General features: G+C 39.1%; 6 protein-coding genes across 6 annotated transcripts in view; 3 read left to right on the top strand and 3 right to left on the bottom strand.

Moving 5' to 3' along the window:
- Positions 1-611: 611 nt before the first annotated feature.
- Positions 612-4346, bottom strand: LOC149730337 (zinc finger and BTB domain-containing protein 8A-like). The gene is made up of 7 exons (XM_089887401.1): positions 4204-4346; positions 3576-3796; positions 3178-3314; positions 2236-2744; positions 1656-1848; positions 1290-1421; positions 612-989 (listed from the first exon to the last, which is right to left on the bottom strand). Exons 1-7 carry the CDS (start codon positions 4292-4294, stop codon positions 851-853), a joined length of 1422 nt encoding a protein of 473 aa, XP_089743527.1. The 5' UTR covers positions 4295-4346; the 3' UTR covers positions 612-850.
- A 217-nt stretch (positions 4347-4563) lies between these two features.
- On the top strand, positions 4564-6126 carry LOC149730336 (choline/ethanolamine transporter flvcr2a-like). The gene has a single exon (XM_089887403.1). It carries the CDS (start codon positions 4750-4752, stop codon positions 6109-6111), a length of 1362 nt encoding a protein of 453 aa, XP_089743529.1. The 5' UTR covers positions 4564-4749; the 3' UTR covers positions 6112-6126.
- Positions 6127-6840: 714 nt separating this feature from the next.
- On the top strand, positions 6841-8437 carry LOC149730335 (choline/ethanolamine transporter flvcr2a-like). Its single transcript, XM_089887404.1, has one exon. It carries the CDS (start codon positions 7061-7063, stop codon positions 8420-8422), a length of 1362 nt encoding a protein of 453 aa, XP_089743530.1. The 5' UTR covers positions 6841-7060; the 3' UTR covers positions 8423-8437.
- Positions 8438-8965: 528 nt separating this feature from the next.
- On the top strand, positions 8966-10757 carry LOC149730334 (choline/ethanolamine transporter flvcr2a-like). Its single transcript, XM_089887402.1, has one exon. The coding sequence runs from the start codon at positions 9381-9383 to the stop codon at positions 10740-10742; it is 1362 nt and encodes a 453-aa protein (XP_089743528.1). The 5' UTR covers positions 8966-9380; the 3' UTR covers positions 10743-10757.
- Positions 10758-11091: 334 nt separating this feature from the next.
- Positions 11092-15039, bottom strand: LOC149730333 (metallophosphoesterase MPPED2-like). The gene is made up of 7 exons (XM_089887405.1): positions 14832-15039; positions 14271-14380; positions 13689-13881; positions 13438-13563; positions 12888-13006; positions 12248-12361; positions 11092-11922 (listed from the first exon to the last, which is right to left on the bottom strand). The coding sequence occupies exons 1-7, from the start codon at positions 14963-14965 to the stop codon at positions 11774-11776; spliced, it is 945 nt and encodes a 314-aa protein (XP_089743531.1). The 5' UTR covers positions 14966-15039; the 3' UTR covers positions 11092-11773.
- Positions 15040-15577: 538 nt separating this feature from the next.
- LOC149730332 (uncharacterized) overlaps positions 15578-24304 on the bottom strand; it is a 25651-nt gene continuing 16924 nt past the window's right edge. The window contains exons 8-14 of the mRNA XM_089886925.1: positions 22076-22210; positions 21870-21994; positions 17737-21804; positions 17287-17437; positions 16724-16884; positions 16294-16460; positions 15578-15815 (exon numbers count right to left, since the gene is read on the bottom strand). Coding sequence (XP_089743051.1) covers positions 16317-16460; positions 16724-16884; positions 17287-17437; positions 17737-21804; positions 21870-21994; positions 22076-22210 — 4784 coding nt within the window. The 3' untranslated portion in view covers positions 15578-15815; positions 16294-16316. The remainder of the gene's footprint in view (positions 15816-16293; positions 16461-16723; positions 16885-17286; positions 17438-17736; positions 21805-21869; positions 21995-22075; positions 22211-24304) is intronic.

The raw sequence follows: 24304 nt of genomic DNA, 5'->3' as shown, positions 1-24304 counted from the left end.
CTTTTACCTATGCAATATAAACGTTAACCGTTTTCATGAAAACGCGCCTTTCCCCAACATATGTATAAGCTACAGTTGTGTTCGCAGTTACAGTATTTAATGACCTCACTCCACTGTGGTCCCAAAACACTACTTAGCTAACGGAAGCCCGACTACCTACTTTTCCTTTCGAGAACCAAGAAATAATCGAAAAGAAAACCACCTTCAAACTTTTTTTTGGCGCCGATGCGGCTGTTATGTGACCAAGACAAAATCAGTAATTTACAACTGTTCAATCCAAATATATCATATTTTGCTATGCAGTAATTTTTTTCAGTTGCATATATTTCGGCTGCTAGTAAAGAATCTTTCTACGTTATCAGCTAACGGTTAAACACTAATTACTAATCATATAACCCTAACTATCAACCTCTAACACTTTTTAGCACCGTAATTTGTAAAACACCGGAGAATTCCTTACTAGTGCCCAGCACTGCTAACTTAATAACTTTTAGCATCTTAACCAGAGACTGATCTTAACTAATCAGTTTTATAAATAAGGTTAGATTATTCATTGCAATCCTTGTTTATGGGCAGCATCAAGCTATACCTTGGTCGGTCAAACTATCTAATTAAACCACATGCTACTACACTTTATTTCAAGATATTAACGATTGAGTATGACTGATGTGATTTGGTTCGCTGATGAAGTAAATTTTGTTTTGATTTCATTAGGACACCTATCACATGAAAACAGCATATACACAAATGCTGACAATACAAAAAGTAAATTGTTGAAGTAAAACAACAAAACATACCTGTACATAAAATACTGATGACAAAAAAACACAATAATTTCGAACAAATAAAATCAGGAGCATTTGTGAGTAAAATAATCATCTCCAAAACGTTCGTTAAATAAAGTTAAACATTTTGAGCATCTCAATCCAATGGTGGGATTTTCACTTTGTTCAGCATGATGCTTATTCAAATGCTGCATACAATCATTCCTGAATAAAGAGAAAAGTTAGCGAAGATCATATTGAATGAATCTAACTTGTTTATCCTCGCGAGCCGGAATTCGTTACAACACGGGTGTTCTGTTTCATACACCTCATGTCCGCCAACGGGTTACCACATATTTTAATCTATTTAAAGATTGAAGAGAAGGGAATCAACAATTAAACAACGGTCATTAAAACAAGTTATGGATAAAAGGTAACAAGTAAGATAACTAATGCTCTGTTTTAATATACTTGATCACAATGCTACAGGAGAGGTTTTAAAACAGGTTTGTATAGCCAACTTACTTTACAGAAAACACTTTACTGCAAAATTCGCATCTGTAAGGTTTGGTGTGTGTCTTCTCGTGTTTTTGGCAATTGCCTTTGAGTGAAAAAGCTCTTTTGCAGAATTTACACTTGAAAGGTAGGACTCCGTTTCTAATGCAACACAGTAGTTAATATAAAGATTAAATATCAAACTATTTATAGTATGTTAATAGTAAAACAAAACACTCTGTTTTCAATTTTTGTTAACTATGTGCACTAAGCCACATACGTGGTAACTCGTAAACAGGCACTAGGTGTATAAAACAAAACACCCCTGTTATACCAGCTGTAGTTTTCCAGCAACGTCCTGGGAAATCAGGTACATTCATTCATTCCTAAACTTACTTGGCAAGATGAACTTTATGATGTTGCAACAAGTTTCCCCTCGTAGCAAAAGGTTTTCCACATAAGTTGCATATATGTGGACGATTCCCATTATGCAGCCTTACATGAACATACTTTAGATAGGAAAGTTTTCGAAACACTTTTTTGCAAACTTTACATTTCCATGATGGCACTCCATTCTTCTCCGTTTGTTCTTATAAAAAACATTTGGTTTTAAGGTTTATGTAATCATGTAACAATTAAATTTATGTGTTGTTTTATGCACTACATTAATATCAGTAGTTTTGTAATTGTGGTCCATAGAACCTGGGGTCCATGATGCACACACTGCTTAGAAATACTACTGCATTATACACTCACACATGATAGGTCGGTAAACTATAAACACCTTCCCCAAATTTATGAGTAGCGACCACGCTTATTTTCTTCCAATTAAATGTAAACGTGTTTTAAGAACTGTTCTGTTGTTTTGTCGCTATATCCTTCGTTTAAAATATTTCTAAGTCTTCGCTACCGTGATCGAAGAGACAAATAAAAGTTATTATTATTATATATATATTTGAAATAGAGATCTGCTTACCAGCATAAAATGAAACTTCATTAAATCTTTCATCCAGGGATTCAAACGTATTTGGAGGACTTTCCAACATAGAGGTTGAACCTGCATTCTCAGTGGTTGTGGTTGGCATGATTCTATCTTTCCCATTAAGTGGTAACAATGTGGGCAAAGCAGAAGGGTCATTATTCATGGCTTCAAATGACTGGATAAAGTTTGCACAAGCTGAGATCATGTCATTGCCCTGAGATGTTGTGTTATAATAACTTTCTCTTCCGAGCGAAATTCCTAAGCTCTCTGTGTCACTTTCTGAATGGGATGGTATTCGATCTGTAGGACTTGTTAAAAAGTTTTCCCTGTTTTCAGTGAATTCTTCACTTCTTGGTTTCATTGCAGAAAATGAAACAACTTCATTGATTTGGATTTCATTCTTGGGGCTAACAATAGCTGGTTGTGCGTCTTGGAGCATCAAGTTTCCAACACCGGATTTAGACTGCTGATGCGAAACAGAAGATGAACATTCTGTACTGGAGCTGCAAAAATAAGACAAATTTAGCTAGAACTTGATTTGTTGATCATTATAATATAGTAGGGTGGGGGGAGATGGGACACTTTTTAATTAATTTTTCTCTCATTTGGTAGTAAACAAAGAACATTTTTAATTGGTTAAAGCAAATTTAGAATATTTGGATATTATAAGCTAAAAGTGTCCCTCTTCTCTCACCATGCTACATATAACTTTTCGATGAGAATCTGTCTATATAACCACACAAAGTTTAGCTTTTTATGGTGTTTTCTTTGTCAGATAGAGTGTTTTTCACGAGATACTGCACAATAATCCTTTGCATCATAATAGCAATTGAGACGCTCACTATTGTCCGTATCTAATAGTGTGTCACACCAGGCCGGCAAGACCTCAATCTTACAATAGACTACAATAGGCTGTGGAAATACGAATACACTTACATTTGCAGAACATTGTTTTTGAACAAGCTTGCAACAGAAAACTTTTTTCGTTTAAATTCAGCGCAACAATCCAGAGCAACTGATATATCTAGTATGAGAGCAGCTACCGATACATCATTAACAGTTTCCTCGTTTATCTGTTTATATTAAAACAATATATTAACCAAATAAGGGTAAATCAATGCAGGGATACAGGAACAAAGGAAACAATAAAGTAACAAAAAGAAAGTCCATGTATATATATATATGTAATGTTTCTAAAGAAAAATCTATTAACAGGATAATAAACGCTAAAATTTTAAAAATTTACACCCTACTATAGTATTTAATATTTATAATCATGCATTTGGGATTTACTGTTTACACTTTATCCCAGACGATAGTTAAGGCTATTTTACCTGTAGTTTCCCTGTATACATGAAATCAAACAGTCGTTCAAAGCCCGAGTGAGATATCCCATTAAGTTGTATTTTAGAGCGATGTAAACTTGTCTGGTCGATGTATTTTGATTCAGCGTCAACAATATATGACTCAAGATAAGGACTAGCTGCAGCTAGAATGCACTTGTGACCGTAAAATACATTATCTTCAATGTGAATTTCAATGTCACAATAACTACCTGCGATGTGTGCACATTTTTATTCATAAATAAATAAGAAAAAGAGTGAAATGAAAATAGAATTTGTGTTATTACAGTTGGTAGTTGGGGTTTATAGGGGATTGGTTGTAACATTCAGCAGTTAGAGGATAACGCAAAGGGAAGAAAAAGTAAAATAAGGCAATAATGAAGAAACCTCCAACACATAGCAGAAAAGGCTGGTGGAAAGTGTTAGAGGTTGGTGGTTAGTGGTTCATGGTTAGTAGTAGTTAGGGGTTAGGGGGTTAGTGGTTGGGGGGGTTAGTGGTTAGGGGTTAGTGGTTAGGGGTTAGTGGTTAGTAAATAACGTCGATGGGGGATTTTTCACTAGCACTGTTGAGGAGAATAAATTTGTACCTAGGCTATTACAGACTATATACATAACTTACCACGATTTCTTTGTTCCAATAATTTTCTTAACAATTCAATTCCATAAACTTCAATCATATTGCAACGTTCATACCAAAAACAAACAAGCATCAGCACCTGGACGATCTTGTATTGTCTTATTATATACAAAACCAAGGTAATCCCAGTACATAGTACATAAAGCGGCCATTCTCGACACCTTCGACTGGTTCTTAACAGAATAAATCACACACCAACGGCCCATGCAATAATACCCAAAAAGCAACATATATTATTTTTATGGCAACATAAGATCTCATTACTGTATGCATAATTACGTGATTCCGAACCAACTTTTTTAACAACACCGTTGTTTACATGCTCTTTCATTAGAGCTATGCTCTCTTGTTTGTCTAAACTGTTTACCAAGAAATGAAGTTCTGCTTATTTAATCCGAACCAGCGAAATGAAAACAAAATCAGTCACAAAACGGAAATTGAATATACAGTTTAGCGCCGAGATCTAAATCATTCTAAGAACACAGGCGGGTCAGATAAGATTGTTGTACAGCTGAAGTTTTATTAAACATGGAGTCTGAAACAATAGATACAACATCTGAAATCAAGTCTTACAAAGTGAGATGGCTTATACTGATCGTCGCAAGTTTGTCTGCAACTCTTCGTGCGTTTTGTCTATCGTGTTTTAGCCAGATTAGCAACGTTTTGGCGAGATTGCTGAAAGTTCAGCTTTGGCAAATTGACTGGCTAGTTGTCAACCAGTCAATATGTTTCATACTTTTAACACTACCTATTGCGTGGATCACCGAACAAGTTGGCTTTCGGAAATCGTTTATTATAGTGACCGGTCTTCTGTGTGTCGCGTTTTCTCTTTTGATTCTCGGTGTTAGCGTTGAAAGAGGTTATTATTTACTGCTTTTCGGTCAAGTATTACTCGGATGCAACATCACTTTTGGTTACGCTGTGTTACCACTTGTTTCATCGATTTGGTTCCCAAGCAACGAGGTAGCTTCTGCCATTGCCATTCAGTTTTGTTCTCGTGGGATCGGGGAAGCGCTAGGTTCGTTTACAACTCCTTTGCTCGTGAACATTCATCAATCAAATGCAGTGGTTTCATTCCGACTCACAATGCTGTTCGTACCGTTTGTTATACTTTCAGTTGTATCATTGCTTGTTTCGTACGCCTTCGTCCCCGATTCGCCTCCACTAGCGCCAAGCTTAGCACAAATGAAGAAGCAAATTGGCAGTGCTAAAATTCACACCAGCATCCATGAATCACTTAGGCTTAATTTCTTCAAAGTGAAAGCTTTATTTTCTTCCCCAAGTTTCGTAGTTATCACAACGGCTACAGGACTCGTAAACCCCGTGTTTCGGGTTTATACGATTCTCTTATCATCAATGCTGCGGAAAGAGTTTGCTGGCGAGCCTGGGTTAAACCAAGTATCCGGTTGTTTGCTTTCGGTCGCCTGGATCTTTTACACCATAGCAGCGTTGTTAACCGGCCCTGTCATCACTAAAACAAAGAAATATCGCGCTATTTTAGCTTTTAGCGCATTCATACAATTAGTAGCGCAGTTATCTATTGTAATTGGAATGAGGCTCAAATTGCGTGCACTCATATACCCAGGTGTCCTGCTTTTGGGTGCTGGTGCTGGCATGACTGAAACGTCACTGACTGAGCTTTCAGTCGAGATCACATACCCACTAGAACCCTCTCTCGTATCATCTGTAAACTTAATCGCAATGGGTTGTTTTCGTTTGATATATTCTGTTGTCAGTAGAGCGTTATTGGACAAATACGGAGCAACAGCATCAACCTTACCTGAACCTATATTGGTGACAATTGGCTTTATTTTAATTATTTCAATTCCTATGCGCTTTAAAAGAATGGAAGCGGACACGCCAGAATCTGTGCCTTTACTTATAGAATAAAACGTCTCAAACATGTGTCAGAATTATTCATGCTGGTGATGACTTATAAAGGCTAATCGCATTTTTTAAATTTTACCTGCAACCTAAACTTTTTTCTTTCAAAACTGCATTAAAACGATATATAATACAATTCTTGGTTTCGACGGCGGCTTTTGCTCTTTTCCCCCGTAATTTTTGGACAAACAGAAACGAAAGAGCAAAGCTCTTATGAAAGGGAACATAGATATTACAGTCGATGGAATAAATATTTAAACAATATTAATTATGAAAGGTTAAGTTAGTGATTGGGGGGGTTAGTGGTTAGGAGTTAGTGGTTAGCACATAACGTGGGTGGGGGGTTTTTCACTAGCACTGTTGAGAAGAATAAATTTGTACCTAGGCTGCTATTATAGACTATATACATAACTTACCACGATTTGTTTGCTCCAGTAATTTTCTTAACAATTCAATTCCATAAACTTCAATCATATTGCAACGTTCATACCAAAAACAAACAAGCATCAGCACCTGGACGATCTTGTATTGTCTTATTATATACAAAACCAAGGTAATCCCAGTACATAAAGCGGCCATTCTCGACACCTTCGACTGGTTCTTAACAGAATAAATTACACACCAACGGCCCATGCAATAATACCCAAAAAGCAACATATATTATTTTTATGGCAACATAAGATCTCATTACTGTATGCATAATTACGTGATTCCGAACCAACTTTTTTAACAACACCGTTGTTTGCATGCTCTTTCATTAGAGCTATGCTCTCTTGTTTGTCTGAACTGTTTACCAAGAAATGAAGATCTGCTTATTTAATCCGAACCAGCGAAATGAAAACAGAATCAGTCACAAAACAGAAATTGAATATACAGTTTAGCGCCGAGATCTAAACCATTCTAATAACAAAGGCGGGTCAGATAAGATTGTTGTACAGTTGAAGTTTTATTAAACATGGAGTCTGAAACAATAGATACAACATCTGAAATCAAGTCTTACAAAGTGAGATGGCTTATACTGATCGTCGCAAGTTTGTCTGCAACTCTTCGTTCGTTTTGTCAATCGTGTTTCAGCCAGATTAGCAACGTTTTAGCGAGATTGCTGAAAGTTCAGCTTTGGCAAATTGACTGGCTAGTTGTCAACCAGTCAATATGTTTCATACTTTTAACACTGCCTATTGCGTGGATCACCGAACAAGTTGGCTTTCGGAAATCGTTTATTATAGTGACCGGTCTTCTGTGTGTCGCGTTTTCTCTTTTGATTCTCGGTGTTAGCGTTGAAAGAGGTTATTATTTACTGCTTTTCGGTCAAGTATTACTCGGATGCAACATCACTTTTGGTTACGCTGTGTTACCACTTGTTTCATCGATTTGGTTCCCAAGCAACGAGGTAGCTTCTGCCATTGCCATTCAGTTTTGTTCTCGTGGGATCGGGGAAGCGCTAGGTTCGTTTACAACTCCTTTGCTCGTGAACATTCATCAATCAAATGCAGTGGTTTCATTCCGACTCACAATGCTGTTCGTACCGTTTGTTATACTTTCAGTTGTATCATTGCTTGTTTCGTATGCCTTCGTCCCCGATTCGCCTCCACTACCGCCAAGCTTAGCACAAATGAAGAAGCAAATTGGCAGTGCTAAAATTCACACCAGCATCCATGAATCACTTAGGCTTAATTTCTTCAAAGTGAAAGCTTTATTTTCTTCCCCAAGTTTCGTAGTTATCACAACGGCTACAGGACTCGTAAACCCCGTGTTTCGGGTTTATACGATTCTCTTATCATCAATGCTGCGGAAAGAGTTTGCTGGCGAGCCCGGGTTAAACCAAGTATCCGGTTATTTGCTTTCGGTCGCCTGGATCTTTTACACCATAGCAGCGTTGTTAACCGGCCCTGTCATCACTAAAACAAAGAAATATCGCGTCATTTTAGCTTTTAGCACATTCATACAATTAGTAGCGCAGTTATCTATTGTAATTGGAATGAGGCTCAAATTGCGTGCACTCATATACCCAGCTGTCCTGCTTTTGGGTGCTGGTGCTGGCATGACTGAAACGTCACTGACTGAGCTTTCAGTCGAGATCACATACCCACTAGAACCCTCTCTCGTATCATCTGTAAACTTAATCGCAATGGGTTGTTTTCGTTTGATATATTCTGTTGTCAGTAGAGCGTTATTGGACAAATACGGAGCAACAGCATCAACCTTACCTGAACCTATTTTGGTAACAATTGGCTTTATTTTAATTATTTCAATTCCTATGCGTTTTAAAAGAATGGAAGCGGACACGCCAGAATCTGTGCCTTTACTTATAGAATAAAACGTCTCAAACATGTGTCAGAATTATTCTTGCTGGTGATGACTTATAAAGGCTACTCGCATATTTTAAATTTTACTTGCAACCTAAACTTTTTTTCTTTCAAAACTGCATTAAAACGATATATAATACAATTCTTGGTTTCGACGGCGGCTTTTGCTCTTTTTCCCGTAATTTTTGGACAAACAGAAACGAAAGAGCAAAGCTCTTATGAAAGGGAACATAGATATTACAGTCGATGGAATAAATATTTAAACAATATTAATTATGAAAGGTTAAGTTAGTGATTGGGGGGGTTAGTGGTTAGGAGTTAGTGGTTAGCACATAACGTGGGTGGGGGGTTTTTCACTAGCACTGTTGAGAAGAATAAAATTGTACCTAGGTTGCTATTATAGACTATATACATAACTTACCACGATTTGTTTGCTCCAGTAATTTTCTTAACAATTCAATTCCATAAACTTCAATCATATTGCAACGTTCATACCAAAAACAAACAAGCATCAGCACCTGGACGATCTTGTATTGTCTTATTATATGCAAAACCAAGGTAATCTCAGTACATAGTACATAAAGCGGCCATTCTCGACACCTTCGATTGGTTCTTAACATAATAAATTACACACCAACGGCCCATGCAATAATACCCAAAAGAGCAACATATATTATTTTTTATGGCAACATAAAATCTCATTACTGTATGTATAATTACGTGATTCCGAACCAACTTTTTTAACAACACCGTTGTTTACATGCTCTTTCATTAGAGCTATGCTCTCTTGTTTGTCTAGACTGTTTACCATGAAATGAAGTTCTGCTTATTTAATCCGAACCAGCGAAATGAAAACAGAATCAGTCAGAAAACAGAAATTGAATATACAGTTTAGCGCCGAGATCTAAATCATTCTAATAACAAAGGCGGGTCAGATAAGATTGTTGTACAGCTGAAGTTTTATTAAATATGGAGTCTGAAACAATAGATACAACATCTGAAATCAAGTCTTACAAAGTGAGATGGCTTATATTGATCGTCGCAAGTTTGTCTGCAACTCTTCGTTCGTTTTGTCAATCGTGTTTCAGCCAGATTAGCAACGTTTTAGCGAGATTGCTGAAAGTTCAGCTTTGGCAAATTGACTGGCTAGTTGTCAACCAGTCAATATGTTTCATACTTTTAACACTGCCTATTGCGTGGATCACCGAACAAGTTGGCTTTCGGAAATCGTTTATTATAGTGACCGGTCTTCTGTGTGTCGCGTTTTCTCTTTTGATTCTCGGTGTTAGCGTTGAAAGAGGTTATTATTTACTGCTTTTCGGTCAAGTATTACTCGGATGCAACATCACTTTTGGTTACGCTGTGTTACCACTTGTTTCATCGATTTGGTTCCCAAGCAACGAGGTAGCTTCTGCCATTGCCATTCAGTTTTGTTCTCGTGGGATCGGGGAAGCGCTAGGTTCGTTTACAACTCCTTTGCTCGTGAACATTCATCAATCAAATGCAGTGGTTTCATTCCGACTCACAATGCTGTTCGTACCGTTTGTTATACTTTCAGTTGTATCATTGCTTGTTTCGTACGCCTTCGTCCCCGATTCGCCTCCACTAGCGCCAAGCTTAGCACAAATGAAGAAGCAAATTGGCAGTGCTAAAATTCACACCAGCATCCATGAATCACTTAGGCTTAATTTCTTCAAAGTGAAAGCTTTATTTTCTTCCCCAAGTTTCGTAGTTATCACAACGGCTACAGGACTCGTAAACCCCGTGTTTCGGGTTTATACGATTCTCTTATCATCAATGCTGCGGAAAGAGTTTGCTGGCGAGCCCGGGTTAAACCAAGTGTCCGGTTATTTGCTTTCGGTCGCCTGGATCTTTTACACCATAGCAGCGTTGTTAACCGGCCCTGTCATCACTAAAACAAAGAAATATCGCGCTATTTTAGCTTTTAGCGCATTCATACAATTAGTAGCACAGTTATCTATTGTAATTGGAATGAGGCTCAAATTGCGTGCACTCATATACCCAGCTGTCCTGCTTTTGGGTGCTGGTGCTGGCATGACTGAAACGTCACTGACTGAGCTTTCAGTCGAGATCACATACCCACTAGAACCCTCTCTCGTATCATCTGTAAACTTAATCGCAATGGGTTGTTTTCGTTTGATATATTCTGTTGTCAGTAGAGCGTTATTGGACAAATACGGAGCAACAGCATCAACCTTACCTGAACCTATATTGGTGACAATTGGCTTTATTTTAATTATTTCAATTCCTATGCGCTTTAAAAGAATGGAAGCGGACACGCCAGAATCTGTGCCTTTACTTATAGAATAAAACGTCTCAAACATGTGTCAGAATTATTCATGCTGGTGATGACTTATAAAGGCTACTCGCATTTTTTAAATTTTACTTGCAACCTAAACTTTTTTCTTTCAAAACTGTATTAAAACAATATATATTACAATTCTTGGTTTCGACGGCGGCTTTTGCTCTTTTTCCCCGTAATTTTTGGACAAACAGAAACGAAAGAGCAGAGCTCTTATGAAAGGGAACATAGATATTACGACTATAACGTCACCACATGCCGGACTTTTTTTAACCATAGTTTAAATGTAGGAAAGTAACTTTACATCTCATTTCATTAGTTATAGGTAAAATGCTCCTGCCTGTATAATTCAAAATCCAAATAATTTGCATTTTATTTTTGAAAAATATTTACTAATTTTTTTCAGCTTTCTGTTGTTTTGTAGAAATGAGATTAGAATAATGAAGTGCAAATCAACAATCGCAAGTAAAAAAAGAAAAAAAAGATTGAATATCGTATGGGTGGTAGCTATATCAATATTGGAAATATTAAAAAAGAGCTCCTACAACCAAATCAATGTAAATCCTTACGGCAAGAGGAAACATCATAAAACACTGTTAAATGGGATCATTTCCAGAAATTAATGCTTATTTACATGGTATATAGAAAAATCACAACCTGATCTTATAAATTAAATGTTAATTCATAGTTTCAACTTTCAAATGCATAGTGACATTCCATAGTATCTAGATTTGCAGAAATTTGATGTCCAGTACAGTGGAAAGTGCAAGAAAAAAACAATAATTAAAAAAACTGACCGAACAAATAAATAATTAACATCACATTTCAAATAAAAATTAGCTGCATATCTGGTATAAAACACAGCAAATTGTAATGTATTGTCTGCCATTAGGAAAGACTTTACCAGAAAAAGTGTTGCTTTCGTGACGAAACTAAACTTCCGAAATAAAATAAGAACATTTACGAGTATCATACCAGATGAGCTGCTAAATGGTTATGTACATTACACCTGGTAGCAGAAGCACCACAACAACTCGTTTCAATATTGAACGAAACCGCTGATGCCTTCCTTGGCTCCCTCTGGTGTTGGGAAGTCAATTATAACTGGTTTGTTGGACGGCACCATCTCCAGGTTTACAGAGGTACAGTTTATGAATCTATGAGCTCCATCATAATTGTAGCCATAACCTAAATTTGTTTTAAAGCTGGTTAATGCATGTATAAAGTACATAGTATTTATGAATATAAAATTAGGTTCAGTATTATCTGAAGTTTCTTAATATGCAATAATGTGGGAGATTAATTTAAATAAAAACAATAAATTAAAAAAATCTACAAATTAATAAATTGTTAGTTCAGGGCTTAGCTAGTTAAGTAAGCATAAAATGACAAAATGAAAATCATTTTATCTTCATGTTCTGTTTCATACACCTCATTCCAGCTCAAGAGTTACAATGTATATAACTTCGTTGACTTTTTTTGTGAACAAAACAGTAAATAAAAAATGTTTTACTTTCATGGATGTGCCCGAACACATGATATTTAGGTTGCACACGTAGTTGAACGGAGTTCATCAATTCCACACAACCAACTCTTTCCCCGTCTGGGTGGACTTGATCAAGTTGACCTGCAGTGTAGGTGTATTAGTTGTTGGCTGCAATAAACTAATATATACGCCCAGCGCTGTTGGCTTACATGGTAGTTTAAAATATAAACGCTATGAACACAGCCGTTATAAAGAAACAAAAAAGCTGGTTCAAATATTACAAACTATTAGTTTGTCCTGTGTCATGTCACAGTTAGCACCCCTGTCTCAAACCCATATTTGTTCAAAGCTTGTGTCTGCTATCATTGTGAGCGTATGTGTTTTTGAGCAAGACGCTTAACAACAATTGGTTTAACCCAGTGGTCACTAATGGATTTTCTTTATATTGAAATTTTAACAAACTAGCAATAAATTAACATTTACAAACAAGCTAAACAATTTAATTCTTATAATATTGTTGACCTAATACTTATATAAAAGTTATATTAAAAATTAATACTTTTATAAGTTATCATAGTGCTCATAATAAATATAACAGTGTCTTTTTTATACTTATATCTATATAATAAAAGTAATACAAGTTATAATAACTCTTATAACAGTTTACCTGCAGGAGGGCTGTGCGTCATCAATATATCAATTCCATCCCCAGGTATTTTGTTCCATTTATCTAACAATGGTTGTCCTCTACATGTGTTGAATGCCCATCCACCAAACATTGGGTTCCTGTGTCAACAACCAGGTTATTTTAGGGATCTGGTGCTACGAAAACGTAACAAAAAATAAGTCTAAAAAATCAAGTCTAGATCCTTACTGTACTTCTTTATGCAAGAATCATTCAACTCTATCAGCACCAGATCAGGGTCAGATTTACCGAACTTTTATTACAGTTACAATGTTATATTGTCACATTAAAAAAAGTGTTTCATTGTTTGGACAATAGTGTGTACCTTCGGTAAACGGAAGTTATTGTAACTAAAACAAGTGGAATTGTGGACTCTGTTTTGAATGGAGTCCAGGGCAGAGTTACATCGGCCGCATAAAAACTTAAATGAGCTTCGTGGTGTTGGGGTAATGGGCCAAAACTTGCCCTAATCCCAGATTCTCAACAACCTTACCCCATATACAATAGAATCATATATTGAATAAATTCTTACCAAGGTGTTCCATATATTCGTATCCCGTTCACTTTAACTTCTGCGTCTTGCAGATACAAACAATTGTTGAGGACCGAAGTCCAGTTATTGGTTATTTCTTCGGGTATGGAGTCAAGAAACTGAAACCTAGAAAGGATAAATTTATTAGCATTTTTGCATGTAAGGTTTGTATTTTTTGTTTAACAAACACAAACTTTAATACAAATTTAACACACAAAAAAAATGAAATTTGGAAAAAAATATAAAGGTACCTGCGGTATGAGCCTTCTCGTTTGCATCTTCTTATGTCTTCCATTAATTCCAGGTCAAATGAAAGATCATGATTGCCAGCAATCACTATTTTATGTTTAAATGCTTTTTGTTCACCCAGCCAGTCATTAAAATCTTGTACTTCTTCCAGTTTTCCTCTTTCAGTAAAATCTCCGCAATGTAGAAGTACATCACCTGATAAAAAACTTACACTGAGATCATAGGCAACAAAACTGGGGTGGCGTGGTGGGCAGGCATACCCCAAATTTTCTGCACTGCTTTAGTCAGTAATGCACCAAAAATGTTTTGAAAGAATGGTCTAACTAACCATGCCCCCCAGCGTTCTAAAATGTTTGGCATCTATGAATGAAATGGTAATTTAGAACAGACCGTCTTAGGGCTTGGGCCCTTAAATAAGTCTGCATATAACTTGGTTGGGGTTGGTTAATATGATGGGTACACTTTGTAATAACAGTAAGTTAGAAACCCAAGTTAAAAATATATACATACATTATAGTCTGTAGGCCAACCAGTAGATACAATAATACTAGCGGCCTGGTGATTCATTTACTGGTTTCACTTACCTTCAGGCAGATCATAAATAAGATTTCTATGTTTTGAATGAGTGTCAGAAATACAAACAAAACGAGTGTGACCTTCAGGTTTTGTGGAATCCAAAGAAATTGGTTTCTGGCTGTTAATGATACAAAAATATATTGTTCAATATTACGGTGCTAGTGAGGAAACCTTCCCCTATGTTATCTGCTAAACACCAACTACTAAACTTTAGCACCTAATAGCCCATCTAAATATTCTGCTCGTGTTTTAAATAAACAACAACAATCTATAGGAGTCGTAAGGATACAGTTTTATAATTCCTTGAATGTTCTTTGTTTACTACCAAGTCCGACGCCGTGGCGTAGTGGTTAGCGCGCCTGCCTGTAACCATTAGGTAATGGGTTTAAGGCTCGTCGCTGCTACCATTGTGGGCGTATGTATTCCTTGGGCAAGACACTTAACGACAATTGCTCCAACCCAGTGGCCACTAATGGGTTGTCCAAATTATCAGCCATACATAAAAAAATCCAAAAAAAATGGGATGAGAAAATAGAATGAATAGGTGTCCCATCTTACTACAAACTTACCGTCTTTGAAATCGCCTATGTTTTGTATCTTTATCAAAACGAAGACGGTGAACAAATTCCGTTGGATTTCTACTCAGTGGGCTGACGGTAATTTGGTCCAATTTTTCAAAGTCCACATCTTCCACTTTCAGCATGGCTGTATAATTCTAACTTAAACACGCTATTATTTAAAAAACAAAATCGACAAGGAACTAAAATGTTGCAATATTTGTACTAAATTTACTACCACCTACGACTGTCGCAACTCCCTTTTTCTGTTTTTCTCTCGCTTATCGGCTGGAGATCGTTACGTCATTTTGGTTCTTGTAATAATTAAGACGAAACTAATGTAGGCCTATTGCCACGCCTATAATAGCGCATGATTTTGATAGTTTGAATCAAGTCCTAGACCTGTAGCAACACAAGTCCTAGACCTGTAGCAACACAAGTCCTAGACCTGTAGCAACACATCAATTCTAACAAGCGCTAGTGAAAGACTGTACCATGTCGCTGCAAATTCTTACTATCACTTTGCGGTTGTCCTCTATACTGATTGAGGCGTCAACTTCAGTCTACTTTACGCAGCACACGTGCCCCGAAAATGGCCGAGAGCCCGAGACATAGCTGTTTGTATGACATGCAAATAAACTGTTCTTACTGCCAGGATTCAACAGTAAATTAATGAAAGTATTTAAAAGTGACGGATTTCCAGGTATAAACTCTCCACAAAAAGATTTTCTTCTGGATCAATTGTATATAACACGCAATTCGCAATGATTATGTTATATTTGCCATTACATATATTGCACATACGTCTACAGCAGTTAAAGCTTATATGCTAATGATATTAATAAAAGAAAAGAAAATGCACAGCAGTATCCATGGTGTGGTCATTCTGTTAAGCAATGATAGTGTTATCAACTGCTTAACTGTTATTCGTTCACCACAGTTCAGCTGTGCAGGCAGTTTTGTGGTCATTATTCGGTCCAATTAAGCCTTTTGTATCTGGAAGATATAATATGTTTTAAATTGCAGTTCTTATAAAACTTACTTTTTAAGAATCAACTAGTAGAGGTTGTAAGAGTTTCATATATAAAACGCTGCAAACAATTAATTCTTCACTTATACATGAATGGAATGTATAGTAGGGTGGGGGGAGATGGGACAACTTTTCAATTTAGTTTCTTGTCTCATTTGGTAAGAACATTTAAAGGAATATAAAACCATATTTTTCCGACTTCCATACGCCATTGTTGATTGTTTAAAAAAACGATCAGGAAATTTAGAAATAATGTGCTGAAGGTGCATCTTACATCTCACCCCACAGTAATATAAAAAAGCTGCATCGTGACATTGTGCCAGCTAAAGATTAAATTTACAAATTTCAAAGGAATGGAAAAACACAAAATTTAAACACCACTGTTATAGCTTTAGTTTTAGATATTGTTAGAACAATATAACATAGTTTCTATACTTAGCCTACCACAGATTATTAAAAACTTGTTGTTAAAATATGGGTTCGCCTCCACAAGCCAAGCATGAACAAGACTGAATGAACGGGACAAGTTGTTCTCTTTCTTTACCACCAGGGCATATAAGTGTAACAGACTTGCTCACAACTGATTTGGGTTGACAACAGTTACACTTTTGCTGCGGCAGATAAAACACATTTGTATTTAACTATTTACTGTGAATAGTATTTCAATCTATAGTTTATGGATTTACATTATAGTTGATACAAGGCAGAGGAAAGCATTAGTGTATAACGGTATCAATCTATAATTTATAATATGTTCGGAAATGTTTAATCTAGAATAAGTTCGTTTTTATTTAACACATTAAAACAATATATTCAACTATTTTAAGCTGGCTTATCTATGACTGTTCAAAGTAGAAAATAAGACAATAAGTACCGATAAAAATGGCGGCTCTGATATAACTTCTACACCGGATACACACTGCCCGCTGCATGATGTGAGGTTGACTGGAGGGCTCACACAACCACTAACATTAAGTTGAATTTCAACGTTTACTGGTTTGCATTTATCTTCTTCTTCTTGTTCTTCTTCTTGTTCTGTTGAATGAGCAAAACTTTGTGAGATGAATTAATAAACTTGTAACGTGTCAGGATTGTTGGATGAACCTAACTGATTTAGACTGGCGCGGTAGCACAGTTGTTTAGCGCGCCTGCCTCTAACCCTCTAAAAAGAGATAATGGGTTTAAAGCTCATCGTTGCTACCATTGTGGGGTTATGTGCCTTGGCACGTGGTCGAAAAACTACAGTTGTTATAACACGGGTGTACTGTATCATACAGATTGTGCCACAGTGCTGGAAAGATCAACTCATCCGTTTGCATTTTTCAATATGATACAAAAGGTTTGGTTTACATTGTCTCTATATCACTTTATTCAAGTTTGGATAAGGTTTTCACAAACAATGCCAACTTTCTTAAATTGTACTAAATATTAGCTTACGTTTGGGAGCGCACCGACAGCATTCATCAGAATCTGCATCATCCAGAAGTTCTTCATTTTCGCCACAGGTCACATGACAAACTTTGCCACACTGAGCTTCACCATCAACACACATGCAATTTCTACATCCTCCTTCTTCCCAAGTCGTGTTCTGCAATTAGTTTCAACAATTCGTGAATGTCTTAGGCAAAAAGACGCAAGTAATTTTAGATTTTCGAAAATATATGGCAGTTACATTATAACAAGTTAGAACAGGAATTCAAAACCAGACCAAAGAAAGTATAGTGGAGCAAAAGATGGCAAACAAATAGTTATATTTGATGCTAATACTGTTTTGGTCTTTATCTCATTAAGTACTTTTGAATACGAAATTGCAATGCATAGAATGCAAGTATTTTAAGGATACATAAGCCCACAATGATAGCAGCGAAAAACCTTTATCCTACTTACTCCAAGAAGGGTATAGTCAGTGCCATTATGCAAACAACTTGTGGTGGGTGGTGTGGGGGTTGGAGAAAATGTTGTTATGGTAACAACTGTGCTTGTTGGTGGGATGACTGTGGCATTCGTCACGGTTTCTGTTACAGTTGATGTACTAGCTGATACAGTAGTGGTTCCTCCAGTTAATGTACCAGATGATACAGTAGAGGTTCCTACAGCTGATGTACCAGATGATACAGTAGAGGTTCCTCCAGTTGATGTACCATAAGATACAGTAGTGCTTCCTCCAGTTGGTGTACCAGATGATTCAGTAGTAGTGCTTCCTCCAGGTGATGTACCAGGGGATACAGTAGAGGTTCCTCCAGTAGAGGTTCCACCAGTTGGTGTACCAGATGATACAGTAGAGCTTCCTCCAGGTGATGTACCAGATGATACAGTAGAGCTTTCTCCAGGTGATGTACCAGATGATACAGTAGTGCTTCCTACAGCTGATGTACCAGATGATACAGTAGTGCTTCCTACAGGTGATGTACCAGATGATACAGCAGTGCTCCCTACAGCTGATGTACCAGATGATACAGTAGAGCTTCCCCCAGTTGAAGTACCAGCTGCTACAGTAGAAGTTCCTCCAGGTGATGTACCAGATGATACAATAGTGCTTCCTACAGGTGATGTACCAGATGATACAATAGAGGTTCCCCCAGTTGATGTACCAGATGATATAGTAGTGCTTCCCACAGCTGATGTACCAGATGATACAGTAGAGCTTCCCCCAGTTGAAGTACCAGCTGCTACAGTAGAGGTTCCTTCAGTTGATGTACCAGAGGATACAGTAGTGCTTCCTACAGATGATGTACCAGATGATACAGTAGAGGTTCCCCCAGTTGATGTACCAGATGTTACAGTAGTGCTCCCTACAGCTGATGTACCAGATGATACAGTAGTGCTTCCTACAGCTGATGTACCAGATGATACAGTAGTGCTTCCTCCAGGTGATGTACCAGATGATACAGTAGAGGTTCCTCCAGTTGATGTACCAGATGATACAGTAGAGCTTCCTACAGCCGATGTACCAGATGATACAGTAGTGGTTCCTTCAGTTGATGTACCAGAAGATTCAGTAGTGCTTCCCCCAGGTGATGTACCAGATGATACAGTAGTGCTTCCTACAGTTGATGTACCAGATGATACAGTAGAGCTTCCTCCAGGTGATGTGCCAGAGGATACAGTAGAGGCTCCTCCAGTTGATGTACCAGGTGATACAGTAGTGCTTCCTACAGCTGATGTACCAGATGATACAGTAGAGGTTCCTTCAGTTGGTGTACCAGATGATACAGTAGTGCTTCCTACAGGTGATGTACCAGATGATACAGTAGTGCTTCCTACAGGTGATGTACCAGATGATACAGTAGAGGTTCCCCCAGTTGATGTACCAGATGATACAGTAGTGCTTCCTACAGCTGATGTACCAGATGACACAGTAGTGCTTCCTACAGCTGATGTACCAGATGATACAGTAGAGGTTCCCCCAGTTGATGTACCAGATGATACAGTAGTGCTTCCTACAGCTGATGTACCAGATGATACAGTAGTGCTTTCTCCAGGTGATGTACCAGATGATACAGTAGAGCTTTCTCCAGGTGATGTACCAGATGATACAGTAGAGGTTCCCCCAGTTGATGTACCAGATGATACAGTAGTGCTTCCTACAGCTGATGTACCAGATGATACAGTAGTGCTTCCTACAGGTGATGTACCAGATGATACAGCAGTGCTCCCTACAGCTGATGTACCAGATGATACAGTAGAGCTTCCCCCAGTTGAAGTACCAGCTGCTACAGTAGAAGTTCCTCCAGGTGATGTACCAGATGATACAATAGAGGTTCCCCCAGTTGATGTACCAGATGATATAGTAGTGCTTCCCACAGCTGATGTACCAGATGATACAGTAGAGCTTCCCCTAGTTGAAGTACCAGCTGCTACAGTAGAGGTTCCTTCAGTTGATGTACCAGAGGATACAGTAGTGCTTCCTACAGATGATGTACCAGATGATACAGTAGTGCTTCCTCCAGGTGATGTACCAGATGATACAGTAGAGGTTCCCCCAGTTGATGTACCAGATGATACAGTAGTGCTTCCTACAGCTGATGTACCAGATGATACAGTAGTGCTCCCTACAGCTGATGTACCAGATGATACAGTAGTGCTTCCTACAGCTGATGTACCAGGTGATACAGTAGTGCTTCCCCCAGTTGAAGTACCAGCTGCTACAGTAGAAGTTCCTACAGATGATGTACCAGATGATACAGTAGTGCTTCCTCCAGGTGATGTACCAGATGATACAGTAGTGCTCCCTACAGCTGATGTACCAGATGATACAGTAGTGCTTCCTACAGCTGATGTACCAGGTGATACAGTAGTGCTTCCCCCAGTTGAAGTACCAGCTGCTACAGTAGAAGTTCCTACAGATGATGTACCAGATGATACAGTAGTGCTTCCTCCAGGTGATGTACCAGATGATACAGTAGAGGTTCCCCCAGTTGATGTACCAGATGATACAGTAGTGCTTCCTACAGATGATGTACCAGATGATACAGTAGTGCTTCCTACAGGTGATGTACCAGATGATACAGCAGTGCTCCCTACAGCTGATGTACCAGATGATACAGTAGTGCTTCCTACAGCTGATGTACCAGATGATACAGCAGTGCTTCCTACAGCTGATGTACCAGATGATACAGTAGTGCTTTCTCCAGGTGATGTACTAGATGATACAGTAGTGCTTCCTACAGGTGATGTACCAGATGATACAGTAGTGCTTCCTACAGCTGATGTACCAGATGATACAGTAGTGCTTCCTACAGGTGATGTACCAGATGATACAGCAGTGCTCCCTACAGCTGATGTACCAGATGATACAGTAGAGCTTCCCCCAGTTGAAGTACCAGCTGCTACAGTAGAAGTTCCTCCAGGTGATGTACCAGATGATACAGTAGTGCTTCCTACAGGTGATGTACCAGATGATACAATAGAGGTTCCCCCAGTTGATGTACCAGATGATATAGTAGTGCTTCCCACAGCTGATGTACCAGATGATACAGTAGAGCTTTCCCCAGTTGAAGTACCAGCTGCTACAGTAGAGGTTCCTTCAGTTGATGTACCAGAGGATACAGTAGTGCTTCCTACAGATGATGTACCAGATGATACAGTAGTGCTTCCTCCAGGTGATGTACCAGATGATACAGTAGAGGTTCCTCCAGTTGATGTACCAGATGATACAGTAGTGCTTCCTACAGCCGATGTACCAGATGATACAGTAGTGGTTCCTTCAGTTGATGTACCAGAAGATTCAGTAGTGCTTCCCCCAGGTGATGTACCAGATGATACAGTAGTGCTTCCTACAGTTGATGTACCAGATGATACAGTAGAGCTTCCTCCAGGTGATGTGCCAGAGGATACAGTAGAGGCTCCTCCAGTTGATGTACCAGGTGATACAGTAGTGCTTCCTACAGCTGATGTACCAGATGATACAGTAGAGGTTCCTTCAGTTGGTGTACCAGATGATACAGTAGTGCTTCCTACAGGTGATGTACCAGATGATACAGTAGTGCTTCCTACAGGTGATGTACCAGATGATACAGTAGAGGTTCCCCCAGTTGATGTACCAGATGATACAGTAGTGCTTCCTACAGCTGATGTACCAGATGATACAGTAGTGCTTCCTACAGCTGATGTACCAGATGATACAGTAGTGCTTTCTCCAGGTGATGTACCAGATGATACAGTAGAGCTTTCTCCAGGTGATGTACCAGATGATACAGTAGAGGTTCCCCCAGTTGATGTACCAGATGATACAGTAGTGCTTCCTACAGCTGATGTACCAGATGATACAGTAGTGCTTCCTACAGGTGATGTACCAGATGATACAGCAGTGCTCCCTACAGCTGATGTACCAGATGATACAGTAGAGCTTCCCCCAGTTGAAGTACCAGCTGCTACAGTAGAAGTTCCTCCAGGTGATGTACCAGATGATACAATAGAGGTTCCCCAGTTGATGTACCAGATGATATAGTAGTGCTTCCCACAGCTGATGTACCAGATGATACAGTAGTGCTTCCTCCAGGTGATGTACCAGATGATACAGTAGAGCTTCCCCTAGTTGAAGTACCAGCTGCTACAGTAGAAGTTCCTCCAGGTGATGTACCAGATGATACAATAGAGGTTCCCCCAGTTGATGTACCAGATGATATAGTAGTGCTTCCCACAGCTGATGTACCAGATGATACAGTAGTGCTTCCTACAGGTGATGTACCAGATGATACAGCAGTGCTCCCTACAGCTGATGTACCAGATGATACAGTAGAGCTTCCCCCAGTTGAAGTACCAGCTGCTACAGTAGAAGTTCCTCCAGGTGATGTACCAGATGATACAATAGAGGTTCCCCCAGTTGATGTACCAGATGATATAGTAGTGCTTCCCACAGCTGATGTACCAGATGATACAGTAGTGCTTCCTCCAGGTGATGTACCAGATGATACAGTAGAGCTTCCCCTAGTTGAAGTACCAGCTGCTACAGTAGAGGTTCCTTCAGTTGATGTACCAGAGGATACAGTAGTGCTTCCTACAGATGATGTACCAGATGATACAGTAGTGCTTCCTCCAGGTGATGTACCAGATGATACAGTAGAGTTTCCCCCAGTTGATGTACCAGATGATACAGTAGTGCTTCCTACAGCTGATGTACCAGATGATACAGTAGTGCTCCCTACAGCTGATGTACCAGATGATACAGTAGTGCTTCCTACAGCTGATGTACCAGGTGATACAGTAGTGCTTCCCCCAGTTGAAGTACCAGCTGCTACAGTAGAAGTTCCTACAGATGATGTACCAGATGATACAGTAGTGCTTCCTCTAGGTGATGTACCAGATGATACAGTAGAGGTTCCCCCAGTTGATGTACCAGATGATACAGTAGTGCTTCCTACAGCTGATGTACCAGATGATACAGTAGTGCTCCCTACAGCTGATGTACCAGATGATACAGTAGTGCTTCCTACAGCTGATGTACCAGGTGATACAGTAGTGCTTCCTCCAGTTGAAGTACCAGCTGCTACAGTAGAAGTTCCTACAGATGATGTACCAGATGATACAGTAGTGCTTCCTCCAGGTGATGTACCAGATGATACAGTAGAGGTTCCCCCAGTTGATGTACCAGATGATACAGTAGTGCTTCCTACAGCTGATGTACCAGATGATACAGTAGTGCTCCCTACAGCTGATGTACCAGATGATACAGTAGTGCTTCCTACAGCTGATGTACCAGATGATACAGCAGTGCTTCCTACAGCTGATGTACCAGATGATACAGTAGTGCTTTCTCCAGGTGATGTACTAGATGATACAGTAGTGCTTCCTACAGCTGATGTACCAGATGATACAGCAGTGCTTCCTACAGCTGATGTACCAGATGATACAGTAGTGCTTTCTCCAGGTGATGTACTAGATGATACAGTAGTGCTTCCTACAGGTGATGTACCAGATGATACAGTAGAGGTTCCTCCAGTTGAAGTACCAGCTGCTACAGTAGTGCTTCCTACAGGTGATGTACCAGATGATACAGTAGAGGTTCCTCCAGTTGAAGTACCAGCTGCTACAGTAGTGCTTCCTACAGGTGATGTACCAGATGATACAGTAGTGCTTCCTACAGCCGATGTACCAGATGATACAGTAGTGCTCCCTACAGCTGATGTACCAGATGATACAGTAGTGCTTCCTACAGCTGATGTACCAGATGATACAGTAGTGCTTCCTACAGCTGATGTACCAGGTGATACAGTAGTGCTTCCTACAGGTGATGTACCAGATGATACAGTAGTGCTCCCTACAGCTGATGTACCAGGTGATACAGTAGTGCTTCCTACAGGTGATGTACCAGATGATACAGCAGTGCTCCCTACAGCTGATGTACCAGATGATACAGTAGAGCTTCCGCCAGTTGAAGTACCAGCTGCTACAGTAGTGCTTCCTACAGGTGATGTACCAGATGATACAATAGAGGTTCCCCCAGTTGATGTACCAGATGATATAGTAGTGCTTCCCACAGCTGATGTACCAGATGATATAGTAGAGCTTCCCCCAGTTGAAGTACCAGCTGCTACAGTAGAGGTTCCTTCAGTTGATGTACCAGAGGATACAGTAGTGCTTCCTACAGATGATGTACCAGATGATACAGTAGTGCTTCCTCCAGGTGATGTACCAGATGATACAGTAGAGGTTCCCCCAGTTGATGTACCAGATGATACAGTAGTGCTTCCTACAGCTGATGTACCAGATGATACAGTAGTGCTCCCTACAGCTGATGTACCAGATGATACAGTAGTGCTTCCTACAGCTGATGTACCAGGTGATACAGTAGTGCTTCCCCCAGTTGAAGTACCAGCTGCTACAGTAGAAGTTCCTACAGATGATGTACCAGATGATACAGTAGTGCTTCCTCCAGGTGATGTACCAGATGATACAGTAGAGGTTCCCCCAGTTGATGTACCAGATGATACAGTAGTGCTTCCTACAGCTGATG

This window comes from Ciona robusta, chromosome 10 (genome assembly GCF_009617815.1).
Source record: "Ciona robusta chromosome 10, ASM961781v2".
NCBI lineage: Eukaryota > Metazoa > Chordata > Ascidiacea > Phlebobranchia > Cionidae > Ciona > Ciona robusta.
Note: the sequence above shows the minus strand (reverse complement) of the source record. Positions and strands in the feature narration are given on the sequence as shown.